Consider the following 25466-nt stretch of genomic DNA (forward strand, 5'->3'; position numbering starts at 1 on the left):
GCATCTAAAGGGTTTCAATAGCATTTGCAGACCGGCTGGCAATTTAGACTGCTTTCGCTGTTGTGAAATAGGTATGGGGATATTCAGCTTATCAGAGCACGCTATCGCTGGCAAGATAGTACGTGTAGCCGGCAGGAAAAAGTAACCAGGTTGATAGAGCATTATTAAAGAATCCGCTCGGCCGTTAGTTTGTTTGATCGATCAGCTTAACGTATGCAACAATCACGAGCAACCGGCGCGACCGCGCGAGGTTGTAGACAAAACGCACAAGATTGGCTGTGGCAGTAAATTATGGCCCCACGCAAAAAGTCTTCAAGGTATCGTAACAGATGATACTAGCACACTCGTTGTGGCTAAATGGATAAACCTTCGGGTTTTGAAAGATAGTCTACATCGAGCGCGGTTTGGACTTAGATGGGTGACCACTCTGAGTTCAGGCTGCGAGTGCACGGCCCGCAAGGCCTGTGTGCGAAGTGCTTGGCTGAGGCAGCAATACCACCACGGAGACGGGCACGGGAGATGGAGGATCACAATACCACCCTGGCTACTCAGTAACGGCTTGGACTGAAAGGCCTGTGATGTCCGCAGCACCAATCGTGCCAAATGGAAGGAGACAGGGAGATCAGTCGAAGCAGAGGATTGGCGCCTTCCCTAGAGATGTGCTTGCTGTCTACCTGTTTAGAATTCTCTTAGTCTGGTTCTGTTGAACGTCTTGCTCTGCCCGAGCCGGTTAGCGCCATTGCGCGTTAAAATAAAGCTGGCGCTCGCGTTTGCGAGCTGCTGCATACGATCTGTCTGTTGCAGTGTTATAGCCTCCATTGTAACTCTGCGTGAATGAATTACCGTACTTTGCACAGAATGTTCTGTCTGTCACCTGATTAATGCATTGCTGAACATGTAAACCGAGCCGTTTTCGAAACAACTACAGAGTAGCCGCATAAAGCAATCGCAAAGTACCGGCTGTGTTTTTATTTCGCCGCACTGTAGCCGCACTGTGCTTTGAAATTAGCGATAAGAAATAACGTGAAGTGGTGGCATGGTTTAACGGTGTTGTAATTCATCATGCAGCACTTGCCTGCTCGTGTTCTGCTGTCGGTTGCCATTAATTTGTTATTACATAGTTGCTAAAAATTCTCTTCTCTTGCATTTTTTTGGTTCCAGCTTTGTCGCATTCACAGTTATTCCTAAGCGAATTTATAAAAAAAGTCTCGGAATTTCTAGCAGGAAAAATCGTACCGGGAAATACGCATTTTATTCTCCAGAAGAGCCGATGATCGGCTACGTAGTGTACACAAATCGGCGGAACCGACAAAAAATGAGGAGGATCAATAGACACGGTGGGAGCAATCTGCTACCACCCAGTAACGATGTCTGGCCAATACCCAAACTGGCATTGCTGCATAAAATGGTCAGTTTTGCCGACAAGGGACAACAGTGTAAATATACTTCGGAACAACTGGAAAATGTAATCGCCAGCGCGTACTACTCTGTACGTAGGGTTGGTGGTATGTATTACCATTCTGCGAAGAATAAAATTGACAGTTCGCGAAATGTGTCCTTGTTAAAAAAATTTTTACAACTGCTGTTTACTGCATAATCAAGCGCAAAATATGCGGGCACGAAATGTATACTACATCAGTCCTGTTAGCGCCAGTTAACTACGATACGATCGACATTTGGCTGGATTGTGTATGACAAAATCAATGATCATTGCACCCTTTCACTCCGTAGACAACCTTTTGCACTTCCTTTCGTTCCGTGCACAACCTTTGGCAATACCATGCACTCGGTACACTACCAATACACGTACCTTTCACTCGGTGCAGTGTGCACTACCGAACTTTTATATATATTTATATGTATAAAAGTATACGTGATAATAATTTTTCGTAATCTGATACGTAAGTAGGTGCTTAATGCTACTGGAATGGACTCGCCCCTCAATTTCGAAGGACTATTTCGTTGTAAAAAGCTCGCGTTAATCTCCACAAGTAGGTACTTTTGCGGTGAGGTTGCGGCTGTTTACTGTGCGGCGTGTTGTTTCAAAGTTTGGTCCGCAACGCGGCACTTATGGCAAATTTCAAGTCTGGTACAGCTTGTGCCACTTTTGTAAGACGCCTTATGTGCCACAAAACAGGTTGAAGCATCGAACATAAAAAATATCTGCTGACTGGAATGTCAAAAAAGAGTAATCATACATTTTTCTCGTTAACAATGGACATGCTTTTAAAATATATTCAACAAAGTTAGCAAGAGTTTTGCAGATATTCTGTCCGCGCTCACTGGAAGCAAGCACTCTCGAATGAGATCCGCCACGTGGCTCTCGATGTCGTCACATACAAATGGAACGTAGCCTTGAACGATCAGGTCCGCGAATTGATTGTCGTTAAGATGGCTTCCAGCATTAATGATGACGCCATCCTTTATAAGGCGTTTTTCTGGTACACGTTTAGAGCATTCAGCCATGTCCAGAATTATGCATCCCAGACTCCAAATATCGGCTGCTCGCCCCGGGGCGTCTGTGTCCATTCGAGCGAATTTCTTCAGCCTCTCGGGTGACATATAGCGTGGTGTGCCGCGTAAGTGCGAGAAATCTCTGGAACTTACGGCGTCGTCCTGTATTTGCTCCAAGCCGCCCAAGTCAGCAATCATAAGGTAGTCTGCGCTGCAGCTCTCCCGCGCCTTCACCAAAATATTGGCAGGTTTTAAATCTCCGTGAGCAATTCCATTGCTGTGTAAGAATGCTAGCCCTCGATTTAAGTCTCGCGCGAGGCCGATGAAATGGTAGTAACTTAATATATGCAGATTGTCGTTTTTACTGACTTCTTTAAGAAATTTGGCAAGATCTGCTGCAAAGCACTCAGCATAATTATGCCATAATCAGGCAAGAATAAGTATATCAGTTTTCTTACTTTTATGGTAATCCATTGCCATTTCAACTATTGCTTCACTGGGCGCTTTAAAAATAGTAATTTTGTGATACGCAACAAGATTTCCGTGTGCCAGTTGTGTTAAAAGTCTCAACCTCTTGACCGCTTTCTCCCATCTCTCAATGTCGGCACGGGAATGGGAATAAAATTTAATGCACGATACTTTGACGGCTATCGTATCTCCGCCAGTATAATCCGCACGCTTTGAAACTCCAGCTTTGTAAACCGGGTTAAAGGATCCGCTTCCAATTAAGTCCCCGTTAGAATAGCGGTACCCCATATTGCTGCCAATTATTTCGACTACAGAAGATCTGTTTCCCATCGCTTTCCACAATTTGATAATAATCTAGCCGCGCAACAACAGAAGCAACGCTTTTTTCTGATGTCAGTAGTATTGAGCTTGAGTTTCTGCCTTACAGCGGAACAAACGATGCAGAGCACCTGCAAACCGGCTAGTGTCGCAGTTTCTTGTGCTATAACGGAAAGCAGAATAAACGGAAAATATTTATTTAATCATTTGTCGCGATAAGATAATGCTACAGCATTTGTTTTATTTCAACAGCCCGATTGCATGTAACAGTTGGTTGGTAAACTTCAGTGAGAACATTTATTCCCGGCTATATTAGCTATCTCATGCAATGGGCGCTTGCTCGCGCCACGCAGCAGTGCACAACAATATTCGCAATTTAATACGTACAGCCCTTCTCCGACAAGTTCGGTGCTTTTGGATAAATTACAAAATATTTTTGTAAGTCGTTTTGTTTTCCTTATCTTACTTTTCCATGCTAACGTTTTCTTGCGGATACAAAAGCACTAAAACAGTGACCTTCTGATGTACCCGTATTGAACAAAACTGTGTTTAATGGAAGGGGATTGCGGTCATTTTAATATCGCATACATCAGCACCCATAAACAATCCCGCAGCCGATGTTTTAATACCAAATTTTTCACAATCTGTTAAGAGACTCACAATGTATTTGTTACTGATTCTACGCTATCAGTTTTCGTTTCAATCTCAAAACAACAGCAGTCCCAGCTGTCATAGGCAGTGTACCTTTTATGATACTAATAGTTACTACTAAAGCTGAGTACCAATAATGCTAGTAACAACACTCCACCACACATACGAAGGGTAGCAGTTAGTAAAAATATTGTTCGAGCAGAAACAAGTTTCTGCATGAATCAGTTCTGGAAACTGCGTACACGATAAAATACCGACACGATTTATTATTATCATTACCATTACATATTTCCAGTGCTTCTCCTTTAAAGAAATTTTTCGTTACGGGCGTTTGTAGTGTAATGGCCGCATCTCAATTCCCTCTGCTGCGTAACTTTGAAGCCCGCTTTTCTAAATTTGCTATTTAAAATGGGCAAGAACTGATTGTTAAGGGTCCTAAGACCACAAACGACAAAATTGTCTCAAAAGAAAGTAAATAATAACAGTAATTCTTCGAAAAATAATTCAAGTAAATAGCAAAAATTACAAATCAAATATCACAAGCACAAAATCAATTTTGCAACAATCACCGTACTACGCAAACATTTTTATAATCGTTAAGAAAACCGCATTCCACTGTTGCGCCAGGGTTTCAAGAAATGTTTTGTGCGAGAAAAAAATATCCGACAGACATCGTAGAAAAAAACAGAGTAAAGACATCATATCTCCGGGGCGCCAAATCGATCCTGATCGGAAAAACAGCCGTGTTAACTTAAAAACGCTGTTGAACGGAGGAGATTATTAATGATCCGTCTGATCTGACACGGCACTTTCCCGGCTCAAGAGCAACATTCACCCAACACGCAGAACACACAGGCAGCATTTAATGGTAATTTGGCATTCATTTCCCCCGCGTCCCGTACTGCTGTCCCGTGTCCATGGGCTGATGAAGTACATTGAACGCAGCGCGCGTCTTCCTTGATTGCATTACATTCATCCATTGCGTACACTGTGCACACAACACACACCAAGTGTAATTGATTGCTGACGGATCAATAGCAGCAACACTGTACACTCTCCCGCTCTCCGTGTGTTTGGACAATGTACCGGGCTACAATTATCCCTAATGGAACATCGATTCACCGGCATAATAGCCCGACGACGTGCTTTGTATTGTCCGCTGCGTTCTTCCGTTTTGAAGTGCTTTATGATCCACACACTTGAAGAATACTGCCAGCGCGACAGACACTTTAACACCCATTTTTAGTTCGGGCTGCCAACGATCGTTTAATCAACAGCGCACCGGGAGGTGGGTAAAAAAAGCAGCTGACCTTTTCGTGAACCCTCTCCGTTGCTTTGACAGAAAAAGGACCTGGATTGCATTGTGTGAGAACACCGGCGGAGAAATCGATGACGTTCGTTGGGAAAGATAAACGCTGCTGTAAAAAGAGCGGAAAAATGTTTGTCTGCTGAAGAAAGAAAACTTTTTGAACGCTCTCGCTAGAAATAACAGCAACAACCTGTTGTAAGTACAACGCCTCGAGAGTTGAAAATACAAACTGCGTAACCAATTCCATGAAAATTTTGTCAGACAAAACAAAAAAGAAGCTAAATAAAACGTTGAAAAATATTCAGGAATTTTATATTTTCTTAAATTCGTTTTGTCTTTCCTAAATTTTTTAAAGAAAAATTTATTAGCACAAAAATATGTATTTTTGTTTAACAATATAATGGACGACTCAACGTTGCAATATTAAATCGTTCCATGAAAAAACATAAATCGGTTGTTCTGGGAAAAACATTCGCGGCATTACTCACGTTTTTAATTTCCTAATCGTCTCTAAACACATTGACGGTGAATAATGCCGATTTATTTTTATAAGCGCAATTTTATTTGTTTTTTCGGGTTTTATTTTTCTGTTTTAAATCCGTATTTTTCCCATCATTTTTATCAGTTCCAGGAACTATTTTCTCTTTGCACGAATTCCAGGAACTATTTCCCGCAACAGTGCCGCTCCTTATTGGAAGCAATCTAGGAGAGCGCTTGTGCGCGACGCGGCGAAACCCGGATGATTACAGTGCCGCCTGCGCTATGCTGCTCCCCCCGGGATAACGTCGGCGCTCTTTATTGCCCCCCGGGGACGCCGTCAGTGTGGCGAATTACAAATACACCCGGGCCACGGCGTATCTATATGCAGCGCATCGGAATCCGGCCGCATTGATTAGCCACACTTGGCGTGTGGAGATGGGACAATCGGGATGCTCGTTTGCCGGTTGTCCTTCTCTTCCGTGTGTGTGTATGCAACAGCAACGAGTAGAGCCCCTCCAGAAAATGGCTTTCTGGCTGTTAGGAAACAAATATGAATTTATCATTAAGCCATGCATAATTGAAACAGCACCCCGGTGGATTGCACTATTCAGGCGCTGGAGTGGCCTGGTTAGACGAAAACCGGGCGCGATTAAAGCGGTGTTCGTTGCGCCCGTAATGGAAATATTACGGTTACATAATCCTTTTTTTTTTCAAAATGCTCGCCGATCACTGTCGATTTACTTCACCAGAAGTTTTTGAAAATTTTGTTTGCTCTAACAGTTTTCCGCCGAACAGCAGCTTTTTCGAGAATTCTTTAGCGTTAACACCACGTCGCTCCATAAATGCAAAATAATTCAGGTCTAATATTTCATAAAGGTCTTCTAATACTTAATATTTCATAAAGGTCTTCTAATACTTTAAAACAGAGGTAATATAATATTTCATAAGCTTTTATACCCAAAATTTTGGCTGAATAATAAAAGTAAACATAATAATCGCAATTGTCTTTCTTTATGAAGTTCATATTTCATGATAATTATTTGAATCGCTGTTGTACAGTTAGTACGAAATTATTGTAAAGACATGTGCGTAAATTTATTTTTAAAATAATCAAAACATGCTGGCCTTTTTTGTTAGCATTTCACACGCAATATAATTTTTGTTTGCTGTACTTATTATTTTTCCCGTTTATTGCATGCATCCGTGCAAAATTAATCAAGCAAGCGTCTATATAAAAAAAAGCAAGCAGCAATATCGGCGTAATAACACTTGTACCGGGAATAACGGAAGTCCTGTACAGTGTTCCCCCGGAAGCTGAAATTGTCCATCACTAATGCAGTCTGATTACACGTCTGTCAGCCGTGAGTACACATGTACCCAGTGCGCGTATTTGGTTAACACGATGCATCCTCGTTTACCCACGGCATCAGAGCACACATACACACACAGTGCTCGCAATGTTTAATCTGCTCCCACCCGCCTGTCAATCGATCCCTGATTGCTCCCGCCCCCACACTGTACACACATCCAGGGAAGGCCGTGTTCCCTCGGCCGGCAAGCAGGGAACAGCGTGTTTCATTTGGGAGAATTGCCAGTGTTGGACGTGTGTCGATGCCCTTTGATTGCTGATTCCTGAACGGCGTTGTATCCTCGCTGAATTTTGAGTATTTCTTAGAATTCTGGGATTCCCTAGTTTACTTGTCGGCTTAATCGCGGTAACCTGAGACTGTTCAATACGTTTATCCAGTTATTTGAGGGAAAACATGGCTGCCGTGTCGGATTTCCAGAAGAAGAAGTTGCTGCACTTGTTCAACACGTTTTTCGGTGAGTGACAAATTACATCGTAAAGTTCTTAATCTTTAGTAAAATCTCCTTGCCTTAAAATTAAATTATTCATGAAGAGGATCGCTTAAAAACGTCAAATCGGTTTCTCTCGGTATTCGCACATGATGTTCTCGGAAAGGTCATGCGTACACTTTGACATAAGCGTAGTGCGGCGTTAATTATTAACGGTTTGTAGTGTCATGCTTGGACATTTTTCTGTCATATTATTCGCGTGAAGTGGGTTAACTGCCAGCGCAGCGGGGAGCCGCTGCAATTGAGAAGCGAAACAATATGTGTAATTAATAAATGCACTGATGCTGTCAACTTGATTGAATACGCTGTACCCATGCCGTAATGTCACTCAGCAGTCTGCAAAGAGGTAGACACTCTACAGTTTAAATTGCTCTACATCATTGACACACTTACCGAAAATTCTGTCAGCTTTCTCTGTATTTGCTTCTGAAATTAAGGAAAGTTAACCGTACAGCGATACACAAAAATCAGGCGAAGAAAAAAATGTCCTTTTACGGGGAAAAGCGAGGCGTGCAGGAAGAAATGAATGTAGCCGAATGGAATAGCGGATGAGCTAATGAAGCATACAATCAGCGGTTGTTTTGTGGAAAAGCACTTGAGCATATTACACACGCTATTTGCTTTTTATGTACAGCGATGAATATTGATCAGAGTGTCTTTACTCGAGATAAATACAGTCTACTTACGAGATCCATAGTCCATACAGGTTATAATAATAACCGTATTGACCGGCGCAGATTAATCGTCTGCTATCGTGTGTGGATCTGTACGCGTCGTTGACCGGGAATTACATAATCTCGCGGATTCACGCCGATAACTACAATTTCAGCCTTGATTGTGCGATAATTATTCCTCGTTTCTTCGGCTTGGGTTAGAGAAATTGAGCACAGAAGAAACGGTGTCTAATTTTGCCGGTAATTGTTTAGATTGCAATAAGAACGGGACGATCGAGCGGAAGGACTTTGACATGGCACTGGAGCGCGTGGCTAGTCTGCGCCAGGTCAGCCAGGGCAGCGGCAAGTACCGCGAGGTGGAGGAATCGCTGAACTACGTCTGGGAGCACCTGAAGAAGGTGGCCGACCGCGACAACGACGGCAACGTCTCGCAGCAGGAGTGGCTCAAGATGTGGGAGGAGGCCATCACCAGCCAACAGGAGCCGCAGTGGGTAAGTCTGGCATGCCTTTTAATTTTAATGCATTTTGTAAATATGGTGGTAAACCGGTTTTATAGCCTTGTGTATAACACATAGGCTACAGTAGAATTTTTCTGATGCGAATGTAGGACTAGGGAGCATGTAAAAAAATGCGGCGAGCGCCGGAATGATGTAATACTGTAGGTAATTCCATTTCGGTTGCAACCTAACTTCGTAGTTTAACGTAGTTGGCAGAGCAGAATGACGTAGCTCAACTGTAGAGAGTATCAGGCATCTTCCGGCGGCGTCAAGTACGTTGGACGTACTTGTGTATTGTGGGTGTACACACAGTTGCATTTGCCCGGGTATAGGGATTCAGTTGATTGCGTAAGTGAAAGGCCAATAACAATGGCCCTTTCTTCAGCTTTTCTCTTAAGCACCACCTGACCTACGTGTACCTGAACGAGTTGCGAAGGATGACTTTCATAAGGGAAGATTAATAAAAATGGCTACAGGAAACATGCAATTGCTTTATCGACTGTATGACGTTGCCTGCACTGCGATCGGCTGCGAGCAGGTGTTGTGAGACATACTCACATGTGAGTTCCCGGATCTGCCGCCGGGTGTCTGTGCTAGTGAAAACGAACTTGATACTATGAAGAAACAAAGATCAATAAAGATTAGAAAGTTAACAGATCATCATTCTCAGTCTCAGTTTTCGGACACACTGCTGAAGCAAATGCAGTATCGTAACATGCAGGAAACTCAGATCCTCAGGAAAAGCGACTGTGTCCAAAGCAGTATGCATCTGTTATGATCTGTAATGGTTAAAGTTTATGACAAACTAAGGTGCGAGCGGATTTATGTAATACAAATGGATGGCATTGCAGGTCAAACGCTACCAGGATTTTCTCTTCGAAGTGGAGGACGTCAGCGGTGATGGTAAAGTGGACGAGAAGGAGTTCGTGGCAGCATACACGCAGTTCGGCATCGGCCAGGACGAATGCCGCGGGGCCTTCAAAAAACTGACCAACGTATGCAGAATATTGCTAATTATTTTGAATTTCGTTTCCTTTCATTTGTGTACCGTTTATCGAAAATATTATGTGTTGTCTGCTGCAGGGAACCGGTGGAGAAATCAGCAAAGCCGATTTTGAGAAGCGCTTCCGCGAATTCATCCTGTAAGTGAATAAATAATCCAACTGACTCGGACCGAGTACCAAAAAATACCATCTCAAGATTTTACGTTTTGACTATATTGCTCATAAAATATTGGTTTTGCATTAGCAGTTTTGGGAATTTTCAAAAACTGGACAGATTTATCGTGTGTTACTTTCTTTTCAGTATAATTTGTATTCCATGTAAGTGGCTTTAGGTTTGCCCCAATACGCATGCGCCACTGAAGTACGATATTGCACATTTGCAAGCTGATATCCTACACAGATCGCTTTGTTGCAAACGCACATTTTTTAATCGAAGCCGCTTCTGTTCTGCAATAGATAGCCTTGCCGGTGCAGCATAAGTCACGGCATAAATTACTTTCCTTTTTGACAGGTCGAATGAGCCGTCCGCGCCCGGCAACTATTTACTGGGAAAATCCACTTTCTAAATAAACAACCGTCATCCAAGCTAACTAACGCCATTAAAGAAGACCGCCACCGGCAATTCAATAACCTCCGTTCTCTGTTCTGTTTTGTCGATTTCTCACAGTACCCGTCAGCGTTTGTGAATCCGTGGATTATAATGTGTTCAAAGTTCAAAGTAACTTTCTTCTTGTGAAATGCACGCGTGCTTTACTTTCGCCAACCAGTTTTGCGGTTTTATGTCGAATACAGGCATACAAGCCATTGCACTGTTGCACAGTACTCTAGTAAAACGGGAAATTAAGACGCTTACAAGCATATATTGAATTATGTGATGCGAACTATCGTTAATGTATGGTGTTTTCAAATTAGTGAAATTACATAACACCTGTCACGAGAACGCAAACAGCAAGGTATCTGTGCTGTACAAATAATTCTTATCGCAAATTTCAGTGTGCACAACAGTGAGAGTAGTTTACATAAACATTACTATCTGTACTCACTTTTAACTTTGTGTAGAATTTTCGAAGCCGCCGACGCCATTCATTATGCTCAGCAACGTTTACTGAACGGATTTCACAATACATGCAGTTATGGTTACGTGACTGCGGTTATTCGGTTGTGTTATCTTGTCACGATAGCGTTATTTCATAAGCTGCATTATGGTTTCATAGAATTGTTGCTTTAAAAATGCCGATAGCACAGTATATTTAGGCTAGCTGACCAATTTAGCGGCTTTTACTGTTGGGTTGGAAGATAAAAAGCAGTATGAACGGAGCAATGAACGTCGGGCACCATTGCCGAAGGGATTCGTGTTGCGTTAAGCGGCCAGTTAATTTAGCTTACTATGAATCTGCTAAAGAAAATTGCGAGGAAGAACGTGTCCAAAAATGACACCGCAGGAATTGCCACTCAAGACAGTTTCGAAATAGTTGGCTATGAGGACGCAAAGGAGAGAATTTACGATGACGATACAGCGGAAACCATTGACAATGGCGACGCAGCCGAAATCACGGGAAGAAATATGCAGTACCGGTACTCACACACGGACTACATTGGACGCGGATCGTTTGGCGTTGTTTATAAAGCCAAAGTAACAAAACGCGGCAGTTACACGGGAGAGCAGGCCATCGCTGTCAAAGTGATACACGCTCAATACACAGATCACTCTTCGGATGCTGAGGAAAAAGAAAGCTGGACGAATGCCCTGGCAAGATTGAGGCGGCTCACTGAACTATCTCACAAGCATCTCGTGGTTTATCACAAAGTCTCCATTACCCCTGCTTCCGGTGGAGTCACCGTCGAGCTGGTAATGGATTACTACAAAGGTGAGGCAACTGTAATATCCGTGGATATCCGTGGAAAAATTAGAAGTTTACATGTACTGTAGTACAGCGCAGTACGGGTTTTATCAGTAATTTTATTCTGATTTTGCGGGCATTGCAGCAGGCGCAAATTCTTCCAGTTGTCGAGTACCACAGCAAATGGCGCCCGCGGGCGGTGGGCCGTGCCTGTTGTGTCAAAGTGCCAAAATAAAATTACGAAAAAACCTCTACTGCGCTTAGGCGCTACCCTATAGTTTTCATGTTTTCGAAAGTTTTGAGAAGGAGCGCATAAAGGGTTGAAGCGTTTGTTTTGGGTTACCTCCTATACGGTACATCAAAGTTCTGTGTGTCCGTAAAATTTTTACATCAAACTTTTTAGGGGACCTTGCTTCGCTCCTGAAGGAAACAAAAAGCAATGAAGACAAGCGAATCAACTTTACTTATAGACAAGTCATCAAATTCACGATACATATAGTTCGTGGACTGGAGTTTTGCATCATAATAACATAATCCATGGAGATTTAATGCCCGGGAACATCCTTGTAAAAACTGGTGAAGATGACCGCGAAAAACTGGTGATCGGCGATATAGACGATTTAGTTGAAATGCGTCAAAGCCACACTTGTTCCAGCGATGCATCGCATGTCCATGGTACGACGCGGTATATGTCACCAGAAATGCTGAAAAAATTATTCCGTATAGCGCTAGAACTGCCGGCAGGAAGAAAAACGGACATCTGGAGTTTGGGCTGCATAATTCTGGAGATGGCCGAATGTTTGATAAGTATGCCTAAAAAGCGCCTCGCACTGGACGGGAAAATTGTGGATGTTGAAACCAATATGAATGATACTCAGTACGCCCATCTGATTATCGACGGTTATGTGCCGTTGGTGGATGGCGCCATTGCGGAAAACTTGGCGCCGGTCATCCAGCACTGCTTGCGACGAGACGTTACGAAACGACTATGCGCAGACGCACTGCTACGTATTTTCAAGATACAGAAGAGACGTGTTATAGTATTTTATCCTCACCCCGGTCATCACATCGATCATGTGCTGATATTTGATCCATCCACTAATTCCTTTATTAATCAAGAAGTGTCCGGATCACCTTCAGCCGTATGGGGACCATATGCCGTGTTAGCCGGTCCAAAATCAGAAGTGATATTCGTTCAGCGAGTAAAAACTCATGCGGGTGGTGTAAATAACGTGTTCCACTTCTGGAACCTGGTGGAAGGGAGATGGCGTGAGATTGCGCCTTCCAGGTCCCCATTATTCAAAGAAGCGATTGCAGTGAAGCGCCGGGTCTACCTTTGGAACAAAATGAAATTCTTTGTGGAAATGAACGCGTTTTCCGGAAGGATTGTCTCGCTGAACACACCTAGGAAAACTTATCGGTATAGCAGAAAGCGCATTTTTCATTTAGCAAATATACGGCTTTATACGACTTAAAGGGAGCTTTTCAGTTGGAGTCATGAGGCGCCAAGTGCAGTGGCAAAATGTGGCAACCACATTTTCTATACCACATGGGACTGTTTGCTGCGATATGACACAGAGAACCACGATTGGAGGTCCCTGCCAAATTTGCCGGAGATGCGATGGGACTTTGCAGTGGCGGTCGTCAAAGGATACATGTACGTTATCGGCGGGAAGGTACCTAACTCTGTAGGCGGCGATGCCGAGCGTGTTGCAACTGCTGACTGCGTTCGTCTGAACCTGGATGCTCCTGATCCTGTTTGGGAAAATGTACAGCCGCTTGCGCAACCCAGATACTGGCATGCAGCTTGCGTTGTCCAAGATCGCATATACGTCTGCGGCGGCAGACATGCTGCAGAGCAGCACGCGCTGGCAATAGAGTTTTACGACACCAAAAGCGACGAAGGATGGGCGACGGTCACCTTGCCGGAGAAGGATATCCAGCTGCTATCAAATTTCGCCGCAGTTATTAAACCGGGTGATCCGTGGTATGGATTATTATTTGCGCTGACCGTTGATATGGAAAGTGACATTGTGATAGACCTTCCTGATTCTGATTAAACCACGTCTGCGATTAGGCAGTCAGTGTATTTTCAGAAACCAACAAAGACTGCTGTTTTGTTAAAAAGCTGAGAAAAGTGTATTTATAATCGTCTCACAACAGAATTGTTTACACAGGAACTTCTAACCGAAATTATGTAGTTTGGCAGTAGGAAAAACCGGAACGGTAATGGCAATGGGCTGCAACCTTGCGCTGCGTACTAATTGCCATGAAAAGCAGTCTAGCTATCTCATCGGTTTGCCGTCCGTGCATAGATGTTATAGCAGTTTCATCTGTCAGCTAGACTTTCGTTTTTCCACCCGCGTGGTATCACGTCTGTGGGCCGTGGCTACGCTGATAGTGCATATAGGTATATATATTTTGTTTTGTTATCCTGGCAGTGGGTAGTGTCACGTATTCATAAAATACCTTTTTTCGATAGCTCTGCGCATCTCATACTGACAGCTTTTTAAGCTGCCATTCATAATAATCATATACGTTGCTATGTCACATCATCACAACTTCACAAGCAGCTTAACTACTGTAAATTTAATCTGAATCAAAAAGCAATTTTGAATGGCCAGCGTTTAAATCTTCTGGACACTATGCAGCAAAATGAAGTGCTGCGTATATTGAGAAGAACGCGGCTCTGACTTTGCAGTCATGGCGTTCAAAAATTTGCGACAACAAAGCAATTATGTACGTAATCATAATGGCAGCATAATGCTTAGCGCTAACGATTTTTTTTTCGATTTTGATAGTTTGTTTTTGTAAGATCTGTATGTGCTGCAACTGTATGTTGTATCGAAGACGCCTTTATTGACTGTTCAGGATCGTAGCGAGATAAACTGGAAATGGAAAGAATTTGTAGTGTATGTAAGCAGGGGCTTTTTTAGACAACACCCCACACGCCAATCGGTTTTGAATAAACCGATTGCAGATTCGGAATCGGCGCATTTTTTCGATCTGGAAAAACTATCCCACCTTGAAAAATAAAATGTCGCCCCTGAGGGGTCCAGCGCCCCACACGATACCGCCACCTCCGGCGGTCGCAATAGCGCCCCAGGGGGAAATGCTGTTTTTCGGGTTTCAACCACTGATTCTAGTCAAACGAGGTGCGCTGATTCAGAATCCACCATCAGAAAAATTGTAGAACAACTCGTTTACCAGATTTCCAAGTTTTTGAGGCAGGTCTAAACCTGGTGTGTCGAGGTCCCGGAACTTGGGACTGAGTGGCTCTATGGGGCGCTGGTCGGTACCGTGTGGGGCGCTGGACCCCTCAGGGGCGACATTTTGTTTTTCAAGGTGGGATAGTCTTTCCAGATCGAAAAAATTCGCTGATTCCGAATCTGCAATCGGTTTATTCAAAAAACCGATTGGCGTGTGGGGTGTTGTCTAAAAAAGCCCCTGTATGTAAGTACTCGTACATAGGTTGTACGAGTATCTCATGAAATGGATTATGACCTATGGCTAATGTGTCGTAGCAACGGTATTGCTGTTGTCCGTTATTGCTGTCATGTCTAGAGTTTAGTTGGTTGTTTGCTGCTGTCCCGAGCGGACATAATAAAAGATTATGCCGTTCGTTCAATTCATTACAGAAGTGTAGGTAGAGAAACAGGATCGAAACAGCAGAAGTTGCTATGAAGAGACAAAGCATCAGAGAAGCAGAAAAAAGCAGAAAGGACAGAACTCGGGACCCCGTGAATACACCACAATTTTGTTTAGTAAGCTGGAATCATTATAGTACTAACAATGCCACGCAAATAAAACGTTCTGTTGCGTCGATGGCTGTTGCAAGATAAACATTTAACAATGACAATAATCTGTCGATGCAGCGAAAAGCAAAGCAGAACAGTAGTTCCAGGAAGAAGATTAGCACTGTACACGTATGGTCTCCGTTCCGATTACTTCGTAAAAAGCATAACTGCATCCACCACCGCAGGCCTCATTGCAGCATCGGACATTCGGTCGCTCACGACAAATCTTTGTACTACAAGGTCCGACGGGACAGAAAAAATTAAAATTGGCGCATTTAATCCAGGGACAGGGACCCAACGGTTCGGGCCGTTGGTTCTGCCGCTTGAAGCGGTTGTTGTCTGCATTCAAAGTAACGGAAGGAAATTATAGCTACTCCATCTAAGTCAATTACGAGCTGAAATTGTTACTTAATTGAAAACCAACCGAAAAAGCTTGAGCACTTACTTCTGAAAACTAGAACGCTTTGCTTATAGTGGAATTACAGTAGTAACAACATCAACAGTGAAGTCAACCACGAAATATAATTATTTTATAATTTAGTTTTTTACTAATTTGAATGTGGAAAGCATCTGTGATTTTTTATGCCAGAACTACAGACAAAAGCAATGAAAATCTGAAAGCAATGCAACCTTATTAAACGGCTTATCTTACGTTCGGCGCTGGCGGCAGATGTGAGTTGTACGGAAACGACGAGTAAACTGAACGCCACTGTTAAATACATTTTGGGATGCTAAACCACGGATTATTCTGGCATAAAAAAATTGCGCAACGTAGATTAGCAACCGTAAATAATGTGCCTTATTTACCGCGGCAGCTTGTTTTTATATCGTTAGAGACACAAACGGCAGGCTGCACCGACGCGTGCTACAATGTGCGGCGTTGTTATTTTCCGGGTGACAATCGCAGACAATGTGCGTAATAAGCAGTTTCATGGGCATAACGGAACCACAAAATCTGCTTAGCTCGCTCCCTAGATCCGCTTTCGACATGTTTTACCTGTATGTGGCATAAATAATAAATATTTTCGCCATCGCTAAACAAACTTTTGCAGGTATTAAGACAGCGCACCGCTTCGACCGTGCCTCGTTTACTTCTGTCGACGAACGATAAGAATTATTGTTTTATCAGCTTTGAACAGCACCATACTCTTTCGTAGGTTAATGCGTCAATCTATGAATAACGCCACATTAAACCTAACATAGGTAATTTACAAATTAGACAATTTGGGCAAAGTGCGGCAGTAGCAATACGAATGGCTATAGCCATAGCCGTCTCGTAGACGGACCACGGGACGGCTATTGCTACAGTCATTAGTATTGCTACTGCCGCATTTTGCCCAAATTACGAAGAGTCAGACATCTTTCTCTGTTGGCTGGTATACGGCCAGTGCAGCGCACTATGGTGCATAAGTTATGATTCATAGAGATAAGGACGGGTATGTTAGAAAACGGAGCTGTGCAGCGCGGTATCTTGAATACGTGCGGTATTGTTGTTTTGACCATTCGGAGCGCAGATAAGCTCCGGATCGTGATGACACACATTACCCGTCGTTATCTTCTGCGCATAATGCACAAAAAACCTATACAGGCGTTGGAAGATACCCGAATGTCTGAATCTGAGCATTGTCTATTAAATAGTGTTTTTCCGTACTCGTACTAATTTTACCATACGTTTTTTTGCACTTGGCTACTTTCTGTCTTCTGACTTATGCACTATATAATTAAGAATCAAAACCACCGCCCGACGCCCAGCCGCGCCCCGGCCTGGGCCACCATTGAAAATTGCAAAAATTTGTCGTGTCAGTATTTCTAGTAATATTCAGTATTACTCGTAATAACTTGTGTCAATAAGCAATGGTCAAGTTGTGTATTTCACATTTGCACTTCTGCGTTTACTGTTTAATTTTTGTAAATGAACCGTAAAATTACCCTAAACTGAAACGAATCTATCATTTAGCTAACGAATTTGGCATCGTTTTCGGCAGTTTCCGGTAGTGCCCTGCAACGGCGTACAAAATTGCGTCCAGTCCGATCCAAACTTAAAAAATTTTATCCGAACCCAGTCCGACTCCGAATTCTAAAATCGTACTCCGACCAATCCGATCCGAAAATATTTTTGGCCAATCCGAACCCACTCCGATCCGATCCGAAAAATTTTCCAAAAGAATATTGCTTAATTTTATCACACATCCCCACATTAAAAAAAATTTTAATGCCGAAGTACCGTAACATGGCATTCAAAAAAATTTTAGCCATGTTGTCGGTAGCCAAAAGACTTCAGAATTCACAGGTACAAGTTTCCTGGGCATAATAAAGGTTGAGCTAGAGGATTTACATATACAGAATTTTTTAGGTGAATTTGGATTTTTAGCACTACAGTGTTGAAGCAATTGGAGAGGCTAGTTATCTATCCTCACTGTTAGAATATCTATCCTTACTGTCAGAAATCTGTATCAGATCTTTTTGTTGTATACGGTTCAGGCCACGGATTACCCACGTATTAGCCATGTTCAAAAATAGGGACAGAAATTTAGAGGAGGGATGCTTTTAAACGTCCGGAACTAAAATAAATGGTAGTTTCGTGCATTCCTTAGTGTAAGTTGATATTATTATATATTATTATATATAATAATAGTATATATAATTAGAATATAATATTATTGTTATCTTAATCTCCAGTTTTTAATCCAATTACAAGTGCTGCAAATAAAAATGGGAAGCCGGTGCCTTGTGAAACTGACTGAGCTGCACAACACATGTGGTCCGTTTAAACTTTAACCGTACTGTAGTAGTTATACTAAAATTATTTGATAAGACAATAACAAATAACGACATCATAACAATCGTAAAACACTCTAAATATTAAAAAGTGTCAGGAGAATTAACAAAAGAAAGTGAAAGAGAATTAACAAGAGTCAACTAAACAAAAGCAGGTACTTCGGTGCAAATTAATTAGGCGCAAATGGAAGCATCGCGCGAAGCTGACGAAAATTTTTGTTGTGAAGGCCGGTGAAATTCAATAAAAATTAATTAATAAAATTTATTTAATTACGGATTATTCGGAGCCTTGATTGCATCCGAACCCGATCCGATCAGGTGCACATAAACTCCGAAACCACTCCGACTCCGAAATTTCCAGATTGAAATTTGTCCAATCCGGTCCGAAAATCGGAGTGGGTTCGGAGTGGATCGGATTTCCCAGTCCGTTGCAGGGCTCTAGTTTCCGGTACGATCGCCGGGCCTCGACGAGCCCCTCAAGGCGGCAGTTACGGTTTTTCAAGCTTTGCTTCTGGCCTGTTGCCGAATAAGTACATACATATTATTCTGTATTCTGTGATTCCGTACAGACTTCTGAGACTTGCTCACTTGCAGGCAGACTTGCATTTCCCAATCTTCTGCATCTAGGATCTTCTTTCAAGTTGCTTTTTGAAGGGTTTTGGTGCGAGTTCGTAATCACAAACACTGCAGAGACATTTTTTGATCGTCCAGTGAACGCTGTCCACTGTATCACCATGTCAAAGCCTGTTCGTTCTGCAGATCCGCCTCCTCACAGGCATGGTTGTTTGGCCGAGGAATTCCTGCGCGGACTGCATGAACTGCAGTCATCAGGACCCCTGTGTGATGTCGTGCTGAAGGGTAGCGAAGAAACGGCGCTGGGCATCCCCTGTCATCGCAACGTCCTCACCGTCCACAGCGGATACTTTCGCTCGCTCTTCACGCACGAATGGAAGGAGACATCGCAGCGCGATCTGCAGCTGGAGAACATCGACAGTCCCACACTGAACGAGTAAGTATTTGGCCTTTGGGCGTGGCCACAAATCGCTAAGCTCGTTACGCCGATGATAAATCGTAATGGCTTACTGTATGTTGCGTTATAAGCGTTTCCCAGTGTCAACTGTAAACTACTGATCACATTCATTCTTGGTCCGCCGTGTAGACTCGTGCAGTTCGCCTACACGCTGGATCTGCGCATTAGTGAGGAGAACGTGGAGTCTCTCTTGGTTGCGGCGCAATTTCTGCAGATGGACGCCGTGGCGGGGAGGTGCTGGGAGTACTTGGAGGCGCGGCTGAGCTTGTCCACCTGCGTGGCCGTCCACGCTCTGGCGGCGCAGCACCACCATCCCCGCCTGCTCGACGCCTCCCTGGCCATTATTTATCCAAACTTTTTGTCTCTGACGCAGAGCGAGGACTTCCTGCAGATGGAGGCGGAACAGGTACACTGATTAGGCTTCACAGTAATTACTGTGTTTATTACGTATTGCGGGACTTATTAGGCAATACAGTAATTACTGTATCAAGGAACTAGATCTATAATATTACTACAAAAAAAAAGCTGAGACATCGAGATCGGAAAAACCAGAACCTAATAAAAAAACTGTAAACGCTATTAGATTCAGCATGTTCAGAAACTGTTTATTTTTTATTTACAAGCCTGTCGACAAATCGAGCATTCCTCAGAACACAACTTCGCGCTAATATCGCTTTACCAGTTTACCTGTTCCTTTTAGAGCCCTGCACCGGACTGGTAAATCCGAACCGCTCCGAATCCACTCCGATTTTCAGATCGGATTGGACGGATTCTAGTCTCGAAAATTCGGACTCGGAGTGGTTTCGGAGTTTATGTGCATCTGACCGGATCGGATTCGGATGCAATCAAGACTCCGAATTATCCGTAATAAATAATTATTATTAATTAATTTTGATTGAATTTCGCGCACCTTGCAAACAAAAAACTTCGTCAGCTTCGCGCTTCGCGCGAGGCTTCATTTGCGTTAACATACTCAATGCCAAAGTAGTACTTCGTCAGCTTCGCGCGAGGCTTCATTTGCGTTAATCTACTCAATGCCAAAGTATCTATTTCGCTTTCTTTTGCTAATTTCCTTGACAATTTTTAAAATTAGAGTGTATTATGATTGCTGTGGTAGTATTAGTCGTTATGGTTCTACAGTTCTACTAAATACTTTTTGTATATTTACCTCAATTACGCTCTTCAACATTTACTTCAATTACGCTCTTGGTTTCACGGCTCAGACAATTTAACTGGGCACCGGCTTTCCATTTCTTATAGTTGTAGCACTTGTAATTCGATTAATACCGGTGATAACGGTAATAATAATATTATATTTATATGTTAAACTAAGTCTAAATAACAGGTTTGAATACATGAAACTACCGTTTTTTACAGTTGCGGACGATTAAAAGTATCCCTTCCTCGTTTTGACCTTGGCCTCTATATAGGTGATCCGGGGGTAGAATCGTACACAATAAAAAGATTTGATTCAGATTTCTGACAGTAAGAACAGGCAACTAACTTCCCAAAATCTTACTACACTGTAGTGCATAGAAAAACTTTAAATTTAAAAAGAAGTTCTTTTACAAAACCTCTAAAGTAACATATTTTACGCCCAAGGAAAGACCAACTGTAAAGGTTGTCTTTTTACTATCGTCAAAATGGCTAACAAATTTTTTTAATATTCTGTAAAGTTAAGATGTGTACTGTAATAAATATTTTTTGGGAAAAAATTTTTCGGAGCGGATCGGAGTGGGTTCGGAGTGGCCAAAAAATTTACGGATCGGATTGGTCGGAGTAAGATTTCTACAATTCGGAGTCGGACTGGGTTCGGATAAATTTTTTAAAGTTTGGACCGGACTGGACGAAGTTTTCTAGTCCGTTGCAGGGCACTAGTTCCTTTACATGCTCAATTAGTCGACAAGCTTGTACATGTGATTGTGTAGATTACAGTCAGGCTCACTGAACACTGTGTCGACTATCATGTGTACCGACCGCCACCAGGGCGGCTGCAAAGAAGAACGTAAGCTGTTCAGGAAAGGCAAAGAAACTAGGCGGTCGACGAATTTATGTGAATGGCGGGTCAGCATAGTGACTGTAACATCCGTGTGTATGTTGCAGCTCACTGCGCTGATTGGGTCGGACGATGTGGAGGTGTACTGTGAGGATAAAGTGTGGGAGGCGGTGCGGCGCTGGCTGGATTACGACCGTCCCAGACGGCTGCTGCACGTGTCCGCGGTCTTGCAGAGTGTCCGCGCGGCCTTTTTGAGTGAGAAGTGCCGACTGCAGTACGCGGCGGCCTTGGCCAGTGCGACAACGGGGATAGCCGGTGGGACTGCGCAAAACACCACCCCGCGGCATGCATTCGGTTAGTGTGAGATAATCCCTGTACAGTGGCAATTACCATTCGTATTTTGTGGGTTCGCAAATTTACGGATGATATCTCGAAGTAAAGTGATTGTTGTTCATGTTGTCGCTTGCATCCATTAATCGTGTTGTGATTAATCGGAGAGTGATTGTTGTTCATGTTGTCGCTTGCACGTCTCATGCAGTTTATCGCGGACAATGAGAATCCATTGATCGTGTTGTGTTGGTGGTAGGGGCGCAGGAAGTGCTCGTCTGCGTGGAGAACTGGGAAGACAATTGGGAGGCTAGTGCGGTGCAGGTCTTCAGTCCGTCGATCCCGGCAGTGTGGCGCCTGACCGATCAGCCGCCGCTCGGTGAGTATCCCAACGTCGCGATGCTGGACGATGGCCGGATGATGTTGATCTCCATACAAGGAGTGGAAGCGGTCCAGCGCGACCACAGCTACACGCGCCTGAGCGGACCACCGATGGCACTGGCCGCCATGCAGACAGTGCGCAGCAGCGAAGCTGCGGCTGTCCTTGATGGTCGCGTTTTCGTGGCCGGTGGCTATGGGCAAATGCCAGTTCCGGTGCCAGTACTGTCGTCCGTCGAAGCATATGTCCCGAAGAGTAATTCATGGAGTGCGGTGGCCCCACTACCCGTCGGTCTGATGAATTTGGTGATGGTGGCGTATGGCGGGCTGTTGTATGCGTTCGGTGGAGAAACGGAAGATGGACACGTTAGCAATGGTGCCTTTGCCTACGATCCAGCCGCCAACGCCTGGAGCCGGTTGCACGACATGCCCAGCGCCCGCTACAATTGCGCTGCGTGTGTGGCGCCCGACGGACTGATTTACGTAGTGGGTATGAGTATGACTGTGTCGGTATGAGTGCTATGGACAAGAGTGCCTACAGCATAGTCATAGGAAAATGGCCCGGTACATAGCGTCCAAAATGGTATACATACACTAATACTTTCGCTTGCGCGCACTCCGAATTACTTTTTTGTAATACTTTATGTCTTTGCAAAGCTAAATGATTTGTTTGCATTGTTCTGAAAACCGTTTGCGCGCGCAACATCCGGTTACCGAGATATGGCGAAACAAAATGGACAAAAAGTTTAAATGCATTGTCGTGTACCAAAAGTCTGGTTATTACCCGATCTTCAATTGAAACTTTGCTGTAAAAGACACATCACCATAAGGTCGAAAGTGAACCATTTTCAGGTTCTTAACGCTTACCCATAATTTTAAAAGAAATTTTGAAATTTTTGAAATTCATTTTAAAATCGGAAAAAAATGCTGTGATTCTGATATTGGTTCACTTTCGACTTTACGGCCATGTGTCTTTTACAGCAAAGTTTCAAAAAGATCGGGTAATAACCAGACTTTTGGTGCACGACAATGCATTTAAACTTTTTGCCCTCTTTGTATGTCGGCAACCGGATGTTGCGCGCGCAAACGGTTTTCAGAACAATGTAAACAAATCATTTAGCTTTGCAAAGACATAAAGTATTACAAAAATAATTCGGAGTGCGCGCAAGCGAAAGTTTTAGTGTACGTATACCATTTTGGGCCCTATGTACCGGGCCGTTTTCCTTAATTCTGGCGGTGCATTGCGCAGGGGTAAGCACGGAAGGCCTGGAAGCTGGTGGAATGGAAGGCTGTGTGCGCGTGGAGGCCTACAATCCCGCCACCAGTCAATGGCTGAAAAAAGGTAGGAGCTTAGTATCTTAGGCCTCGTCCCGAATTCAAAGCGAATCTCGTTGAGATACAGCAACTCCACCTCGCGAGGTGGCTTCGCGTACCGTATCTGTAGGCGTGGCCACTGCATACAGCCACCTCGTGCGGTTGAGCAACCGTACCATAACGAGATTCGCTTCGAATTCGGGACGAGGCCTTAGTTGTACTGTACCAGAACCGACTCTGCACGCGTGACGCCGAGAGCTGGACTGTCACACTGTCATAGACCAGACGCTACAAGCCCAGTTATCTATTTCTGCGTAAAAATACAGCGGCTAGAAATACAAATTCATGGGTTACGCTACGCTCCATACCAAGGCCCGCTACCCTACACTCTGCACGCGTTACATACAACTATTAGCAAGCGAACTTGGAAAAACCTTTCATTTTGACTTGCAGTTCCGCAGCTGCCGAAAAAAAATGCATTTTCAAGGCATAAAACTGCAGGTCAAAATGTTACCGCGCCCAAGCGTGGTTGGCCATACTGCCCAGATGTTGAACCGTATTGTATAGGGTGCCCATGCGTCGGATTTTTCGACATCACACAGTTTGTGTTTTCTTGGTGCCGTAATTGGATGTACTTACGGCTAGGCTACGTCAGCCGTCATGTGACTATCTTGGCTCTCACTTGTCAAGCCCGGTGAAGTCCGGTCTTGGCTCGTTTGCAGCTCATTAAGCCGACGACTGCACATGGGCATGGTAATGGGAATGACGGTTCTTAATTGCGCTTGTTGTTTTTGGCATCGACAGGCGATCTGGTCCATCCGCGCAATGAGCCAGCCTGTGCGTGTCTGCAGGGGAAGTTGTACGTCCTGGGTGGGAACGCTTCGTGGGATCGCCGAATCCGCGATGCTGACGACGCCAGCATCGAAGTGTACGACCCCGATGCGGACCGCTGGCAGCTGCATGAGTGCCGACTTTCGGAAGACATCGTGGGCGGAAGCTCTGTCAAGATGAAACTGAAGCGGGCTTGACGCTACACTGCTTCCTGTGGGGCCCGCGAATGAGATGAGTGTGTGCGTGTGGGTGTGGAACACGAGCCGGGGAAGGAGATACAGTCAATACGAAAAGTCAGATATCTTTCTCTGTCGACTGTTATACGGCCAGTGCAGCGCTCTATGGTGCATAAGTTACAATTCATAGAGATAAGAACGGGTATGTTAAAAAACGGAGCTGTGCAGCGCGGTATCTTGAATACTTGCGGTATAGTTGATTAAACTTGTTTTGACCATTCGGAGCGTAGATAAGATTCCGGATCGTGATGACACACGCTACCAGTCGTTATCTACTGCGCATAATGCACAAAAAAGTGACAAAACCTACATAGACGTTGGACGATACCCGAATGTCTGTGTCTGAGCAATGACATGAACTGATCTATTCGTTCTTCTCCCGTGTTGGTGACATTTTCTACTCGGTGTAGTGCATCCACAACTTCTCGCTTTAAATTTATGTTCTTTTTTTTATAAATTTGACGTGAAACATTATGTGGGGAAGATGAATTACAGTAATAATGTAATGTTGGTGACATTATGGGTGAGCCTCAGAGATTCCAACTGAAGTGTTTGTGCTGGTTTTCACGCACAGCTACAGTATTTCATAATATCTGCATACATTTGGGAACTGTTTCCGGCATTCTGTCATCTGAAAACTTTCGTCACTTGTCAGGCATCATTAGAAAATCAATACATTACCGTTAACCACCGTTATAAAACTGAAGCTTTCCTTACCGGTTAGTTGCTCCACTTTTAGTTCAATATTTTCTGCTAGCAGTCATGGCGAATATTAGTCCCAGAATGGACTATCACGTTAAATCAATTATCAGCGGCGACGTAATCAAAAGAAATCATGACGAAAATGGTGCCGAAGTCATCGGCAGCAGTCTGCAGTATCAGTATTCCCATGCAGACTATATTGGAAAAGGATCATTTGGAGTTGTTTACAAAGCCAGGATAACGAAACGTGGCAGCTACACGGGAGAAAATGTGGTAGCGGTCAAAGTGATGCATACCGCACCTCACTCCCAGCCGGCTGATAAGGACGAAACCTGGATGAAAGCCTTAGCAAGATTGAGAAAACTCACTCAACTATCTCATAAGCATCTCGTGCTTTACCATAAAGTGTCCATCTTTAGAGCTTCCGGAGGAGCGACCGTCGAGCTCGCCATGGATTATCACAATGGTGAAATTTCAGTTTTGTGGTGCTGCATTCAAGTAATGGGCTTATCCGCTATACTGTT

General features: G+C 43.8%; 4 protein-coding genes across 5 annotated transcripts; 3 read left to right on the top strand and 1 right to left on the bottom strand.

Moving 5' to 3' along the window:
- Positions 1-2026: 2026 nt before the first annotated feature.
- LOC129590664 (uncharacterized) lies at positions 2027-3368 on the bottom strand. 2 transcript variants are annotated; one of them, XM_055486002.1, is made up of 2 exons: positions 2913-3368; positions 2027-2846 (listed from the first exon to the last, which is right to left on the bottom strand). In XM_055486002.1, exons 1-2 carry the CDS (start codon positions 3250-3252, stop codon positions 2227-2229), a joined length of 960 nt encoding a protein of 319 aa, XP_055341977.1. In that variant the 5' UTR covers positions 3253-3368; the 3' UTR covers positions 2027-2226. The 2 variants fall into 2 exon arrangements, with proteins under 2 accessions (XP_055341977.1, XP_055341976.1); XM_055486001.1 differs by having other exon boundaries at positions 2027-2849.
- Positions 3369-7254: 3886 nt separating this feature from the next.
- LOC129590683 (calexcitin-2-like) lies at positions 7255-10575 on the top strand. The gene is made up of 5 exons (XM_055486034.1): positions 7255-7504; positions 8464-8702; positions 9560-9703; positions 9792-9850; positions 10224-10575. Exons 1-5 carry the CDS (start codon positions 7444-7446, stop codon positions 10276-10278), a joined length of 558 nt encoding a protein of 185 aa, XP_055342009.1. The 5' UTR covers positions 7255-7443; the 3' UTR covers positions 10279-10575.
- A 391-nt stretch (positions 10576-10966) lies between these two features.
- LOC129590637 (uncharacterized) lies at positions 10967-13997 on the top strand. Its single transcript, XM_055485972.1, has 3 exons — positions 10967-11580; positions 11957-12973; positions 13043-13997. The coding sequence occupies exons 2-3, from the start codon at positions 12102-12104 to the stop codon at positions 13611-13613; spliced, it is 1443 nt and encodes a 480-aa protein (XP_055341947.1). The 5' UTR covers positions 10967-11580; positions 11957-12101; the 3' UTR covers positions 13614-13997.
- A 5367-nt stretch (positions 13998-19364) lies between these two features.
- LOC129590631 (kelch-like protein diablo) lies at positions 19365-24377 on the top strand. The gene is made up of 5 exons (XM_055485963.1): positions 19365-19564; positions 21262-21508; positions 21741-22349; positions 23109-23201; positions 23978-24377. The coding sequence occupies exons 1-5, from the start codon at positions 19373-19375 to the stop codon at positions 24199-24201; spliced, it is 1365 nt and encodes a 454-aa protein (XP_055341938.1). The 5' UTR covers positions 19365-19372; the 3' UTR covers positions 24202-24377.
- Positions 24378-25466: the final 1089 nt, after the last annotated feature.

The sequence above is a fragment of the Paramacrobiotus metropolitanus genome, unplaced genomic scaffold (genome assembly GCF_019649055.1).
Source record: "Paramacrobiotus metropolitanus isolate TYO unplaced genomic scaffold, Prichtersi_v1.0 Parri_scaffold0000041, whole genome shotgun sequence".
NCBI classification, from domain to species: Eukaryota; Metazoa; Tardigrada; class Eutardigrada; order Parachela; family Macrobiotidae; genus Paramacrobiotus; species Paramacrobiotus metropolitanus.

Excerpts from the sequence above, each read along its gene's own strand:
- LOC129590683 (XM_055486034.1), top strand. The coding sequence starts at position 7,444 with ATGGCTGCCGTGTCGGATTTCCAGAAGAAGAAGTTGCTGCACTTGTTC. Across the intron at positions 8,703-9,559 it reads GCCAACAGGAGCCGCAGTGG|GTCAAACGCTACCAGGATTT; the intron begins GTAAGTCTGGCA and ends ATGGCATTGCAG. Across the intron at positions 9,851-10,223 it reads CGCTTCCGCGAATTCATCCT|GTCGAATGAGCCGTCCGCGC; the intron begins GTAAGTGAATAA and ends CCTTTTTGACAG.
- LOC129590664 (XM_055486001.1), bottom strand. The coding sequence starts at position 3,252 with ATGGGAAACAGATCTTCTGTAGTCGAAATAATTGGCAGCAATATGGGG. Across the intron at positions 2,850-2,912 it reads GGCAATGGATTACCATAAAA|CAGATCTTGCCAAATTTCTT; the intron begins GTAAGAAAACTG and ends AGTGCTTTGCAG.
- LOC129590631 (XM_055485963.1), top strand. The coding sequence starts at position 19,373 with ATGGACGCCGTGGCGGGGAGGTGCTGGGAGTACTTGGAGGCGCGGCTG. Across the intron at positions 19,565-21,261 it reads TGCAGATGGAGGCGGAACAG|CTCACTGCGCTGATTGGGTC; the intron begins GTACACTGATTA and ends TGTATGTTGCAG. Across the intron at positions 23,202-23,977 it reads CAGTCAATGGCTGAAAAAAG|GCGATCTGGTCCATCCGCGC; the intron begins GTAGGAGCTTAG and ends TGGCATCGACAG.
- LOC129590637 (XM_055485972.1), top strand. The coding sequence starts at position 12,102 with ATGCCCGGGAACATCCTTGTAAAAACTGGTGAAGATGACCGCGAAAAA. Across the intron at positions 12,974-13,042 it reads ACACCTAGGAAAACTTATCG|TTGGAGTCATGAGGCGCCAA; the intron begins GTATAGCAGAAA and ends GGAGCTTTTCAG.